We start from the raw sequence: 4,631 nt of genomic DNA on the forward strand, positions 1-4,631 counted from the left end.
CCTCTGCCTCCAGGTATTTGGGAGAATTTAAGGAAGAGCCCTCTGCAACAGGCAAAATCCATCTTTCCCCTAAAATCTGTTTTCAAAACCTCAATTTCCTATAAAAATTGGCTGGATGGAAGCCCTGCTTTGTACAGGTGTGTACAGTTATTGATCTTTTCCCCTTCTCCCAAATTCAGCTGCACCTTCCCAGTCTGTTCCAATGCCAAGGGGCTGTGCAGTTTGCTGTCTGCCTTGAAACTGGTGGCACTGAGGAACAAACAGTTGTTTGTCTTTAACATGTAGTCAGATTTTCTTTCAAGGGCACTTCCATTTTATGAGACAGTTAACATCTAAAACCAACTCAACCCTTATGCCTGCATCACAGTATCTGGATGTATCAGTTCACTTTGGAAACCACTGAAAAAAGAGAGTTTCGTAAATTTGGCTCAGAAAGCAAAGTGGTGTTTATAGACTTATGACAGTCCTATAGAGGTGTATTAATCTATTTGAGACCATGAATATATAAATATACCATCCCTCCAACCAGTGGTAATAAGTGCTATTATTTTCATTAAGAAATGCAGAGCACGGGCATAGACTGAAAAGAGAAAATATATCGGGGATCTCCTTTATTCCAGTAACCAATCTAACCAATACTATCAACATCAAATACCAGCCCTGTGAGGCTACTTCTCTTTACGCAGCTTGTGTAGTCCCAGGGCTGTATATTATGTTCCCAAGAAGAGGTATGTGCCAAAACACACACAGGATCAAGGCCTGTGACCCTTTGATAACTCCGTGCTGTTTATTACACATAGTCGTGTTCCTCTAGATGCTCGCTAGCTTGTTTTCTCTCTGGAATAACATAGTGTTTGTTTTGCTATCCCCAGTCCCTCTTCCCCTGCTCCAGGGCAGGAAAGTGCTAGGAGTTTGGGCTCGGAGGCTGACAGGAAATTCAAAACAGCAGCGAGCTGCTGCTTGGACCACTCCCAGGCATTTTTTTTTTCCGTCAATGCAGGAGACTATTTAATTGGGGTCTGACTTGCCAAACTTAACTATTGAGGCTCACCGGTAGCTGCACAACCACTGACAGTAATTTTTTCCCCTCACTTTCCCCTTCTTTCGACAAGATGAAGATGCTGCTGAGGCTGATTGCTCTGCTCTCTGCTGTCCTCCTCACCAGCTCAGCTCCTCCGACCTGCTACTCGAGAGTGCTGGCTCTGAGCAAAGAAATTACGGAGTCTTTTAGGGATTTACAGACCTCCGGAGAGACGGTGAGTCTATCCGAAAACTGTTCCTGCAAAGAAACTTGGGGTTGCTAGTTTCTGGCAGAAATTTCCACAAAAACAAAGATGCAGTGGTCTTTCTTCTTTCCTGCAGGACCCATGTGTGGAGATGCTGCCCAAGCTGTATTTGGACATACATGTAAGTTTTCACTGTTCTTTCTTGTTGCTGTGCAGTAAAATCTGCTAATGAAAAGAGAATAACTGCTTAGACTCTACCACAGAAGAGTGCTTTGAAAATTATTTTTCAAAGCTTAATTAACTGGAGAGGTGGGAATAAAAAAAAAAAAGAAATATTATTTGGGGTCTTTATTAAAATCCCTGTGAAGCGTCAGAGATTATGCTTGTTTAAAGATTCAAAAATGAGGTAACACTGAAGTGATTACTATCTGCATACTATTAGTTTATTATGGCAGTACCTTTTAAGGAGTAAGAATTCTCAAAGTAATTTTATAAAGGGGAAAAAAAAGTAAAATCAATCTTACTTTATTTTGTTCTATAGCACGTGTGCCACCAGCACTGCAGTTTTAGTAAGTGGGAGTGAAGGAATATTTTGCTAGCTTTTCCTTTTTAAATACCCGTTTGCTGAAACCAGAAAGAAAAAAAAATATTTCAGAGAATATAGAAGTGTGATACTGAGCAAAGACAGTCTTAGTTATCTCCAGGGAACACAAATAATCTCCTGCCCAAGTAGTTTATATTATAGCATTGTGTCCTGGGACAGTGACACACTTATGTTCCCAGCACTCCCTGAGCAACTAACAAATAAAAAATATCAGACAAGACAAGAAATGTCTGACACGTTTTGCAGGAGTGATTACACTGTGAAGTCTCGCAAGCCAAGAGTCAGTGGGTTCCAATTCCAGGATTGCCAGAGCTTCTTTTGTGACAAAGATGAAGCAATGCAGCTCCCGTGCTTTACTTTAGAATTGGAGCAGGGATATTTACTTACCTGCCTTACAAGGAGGGTTGTGAAGTTAAGGCTATCAATGCTTTGCTTTGATAACACAAGGTATGAAGGAGAATTACTCTGAGAAAAAATTTCCCCAGTGCTCCCAGTATTAGCTATTTTATGGGAACACAGAATTGATGCCTGGGAACCCCTGATAATAATTTTCAGCAACTAAGAGAGCAACTTTCTTAAAGTGGATTCAATGCATCTATATTGTAACTCCACCAGCTACAGGAGCTGACTGTACCAGCACTGATATCTCCTAAAGCATGATTCCCTCCTAAAGCATGTGGGAAAGATGGTGGCAGACCAAAATACACTTTCCTGAGCACTCATTTTGAGCAGACATTTATGTTTTGAAATTAGTTTTCCTAACTAAAGGCTTATATAGGTTAGAAACAGGAATCTAAGGTTCTTACAAGGCAGTAAGAATTTTTAAATAACGAGTGATGAACATAGAGCTGCATTTGTGAGGTGTTATAAATATCTCCTTGATTTGTTCTTCAGAATTACTGTGTATTGGCAAAGCTCCGTGATTTTGTGGCATACCCCGGATGTGACAGAATGCTTCAAGTGGGTGCTCTGAAGGAAAAAGCCCGCAGCCTGTACACCATTATGATCTCCTACTGCAGAAGGGTAGGTCCAGATGCAACAGCAGGGATGCAGCCTCTGCTTTTCACCCCCTCCATCTCCCTGTGTCCCCTGACTTCAACCACATTGACTCGGGCCCTGAGCATCTGAAAATTTCATTGTTTTGTGCCTTCCTCCTTATAACATTATTTATCTCCCTTGTTCCTCCAGGACTTGGTGTTCCTTACAGATGACTGCAATGCTTTGGAAAATCCTGTTCAGTCTCCCGCTGCACCCTCCATCATTCAGAGCTAAAATGGAGCCAGACCAACAGCCTTACCTGGGATATTCCTGAAGGAGACCAAAAACCAAAACATATGTATGCAGTCAGCTACAACATTAAGAGCTAAGATCTTTTTCAGGCACACTAGTAATATTATCTTAGACCTACCTATTTTTCTCAGCCGTGGCAGGAAATGAACTGCATGCCTCACATACCTACCAAGCTGCTAGTGAAGCTATGGTTAGAAAGCATTTTTTTCATTTGGCAAGGTACGATGTTTAGCCAAATGTATAAAGTATGTTTTGTTTAAACACTAGATACTAGATTTTTTAACTCTTTTATGAATAACTTCACTCATATAAAGGAAAATTTATTATGATCAGTATTCTATCCTGATTTAGCAGTTCCTCTTTCACTAGATGGGCATGAAGAGATTTTGCTAATGTGATTGATAAGAAAAGTTTTTGTTTGTACTGACTGATGTCTGTCTACCTGCATGTACACTGATAATCTTTTTATGTCTTGTATGAGTAGAGGTGAAAGTTACCTGTCAAGGTGGAAAAATGAATAAAAACAACATTCTAAACCAAAATGCTTGTGCTGCATCATGTCTATCAAGATCAACCCAAAAGGTGTCATCCTTATAAACTTGCTTTTCACAGTCACTTGTAAGTTGTTTTTCACAGCATAAGCCATCTTTAGCCTTGTTTCCATAGCAATGGAAACTTTGTTGTCTCTGTATGATTTGGCAGTGCTTACATTTTAACCAGGTGAACCTTTACTTAATGCAAACAATTTCTTAGAAGAAATTAGTGTATTTTTTTAATAATATGTTTGTGTTGTGAAAGTGTAAGCCATGAGGCGATTGTTCAAAAAGCCTACTGAATGCTTGAGCAGATGTCTCCAAGACTCAGCTCATATACTGAAATTAATAGTTTCCACATAACAGAAAGAGATGCTCTGTGTCTCTTCAGCATCTGCAAGACGTGACCTCTGCAACCAGCAGTTCTTTGGAGCCAAGAATACAAAGGAACTTCCCCATATTCTTGAAAGTAGTAGCCACTAGCCCAGAGAGCCCCTTCCTTCAGCATTCATGAAGCTCCCTTAGAGCATTTGCTTGTTATTTATCTGCAACACTGCCAAATCTAGTGAGTTGGTCACTGGTCTCTAGTTTTTATGTAAATCTCCTGGAGGTGTGGGGTTATGTGAGAATCACAGCTTATTTAAGAAAAGGACATTTCTAGACTCTGTCATTCCAGTGAAAGTTTGAAGTTGTAAACCAAAAAGATTGTCAACTTTTACAGAAACAGAGAAATCCTAACAATTAAAGAAAAAGGACATCTGTGCGTGAAGGGTATTTTTGTTGTTGATGATGATTTTAGAATTCCTTTTCCGGAGAAACGATAATTCTGCTTTAGTTACAGTTCTCCTGTTTCATTAGCATTCTGATACAAATTGCCTGAACTATTCAGCCTAGTGCCAAATATTATTTGTATAACAACAGCAAGCATTGATCCACATTATTTATATAACAACAGCAAGCATTGATCCACATTGATTC

At 39.8% G+C, this 4,631-nt stretch overlaps 1 protein-coding gene across 1 annotated transcript; it reads left to right on the top strand.

Moving 5' to 3' along the window:
- The first annotated feature begins 900 nt into the window (after nt 1–900).
- On the top strand, nt 901–3,335 carry CYTL1 (cytokine like 1). Its single transcript, XM_026034163.1, has 4 exons — nt 901–1,256; nt 1,363–1,407; nt 2,725–2,853; nt 3,019–3,335. Exons 1-4 carry the CDS (start codon nt 1,113–1,115, stop codon nt 3,100–3,102), a joined length of 402 nt encoding a protein of 133 aa, XP_025889948.1. The 5' UTR covers nt 901–1,112; the 3' UTR covers nt 3,103–3,335.
- The last annotated feature ends 1,296 nt before the right edge of the window (nt 3,336–4,631 follow it).

This window comes from Nothoprocta perdicaria, unplaced genomic scaffold (genome assembly GCF_003342845.1).
Source record: "Nothoprocta perdicaria isolate Ctin4 unplaced genomic scaffold, notPer1 scaffold_14, whole genome shotgun sequence".
In the NCBI taxonomy this organism is placed as follows: domain Eukaryota; kingdom Metazoa; phylum Chordata; class Aves; order Tinamiformes; family Tinamidae; genus Nothoprocta; species Nothoprocta perdicaria.

Bases quoted from the DNA above. Each gene is read 5' to 3' on its own strand.
- CYTL1 (XM_026034163.1), top strand. From the start codon at position 1,113: ATGAAGATGCTGCTGAGGCTGATTGCTCTGCTCTCTGCTGTCCTCCTC. The intron at 1,257-1,362 runs GTGAGTCTATCC...TCTTTCCTGCAG, and splicing joins TACAGACCTCCGGAGAGACG to GACCCATGTGTGGAGATGCT. The intron at 2,854-3,018 runs GTAGGTCCAGAT...TTGTTCCTCCAG, and splicing joins TGATCTCCTACTGCAGAAGG to GACTTGGTGTTCCTTACAGA.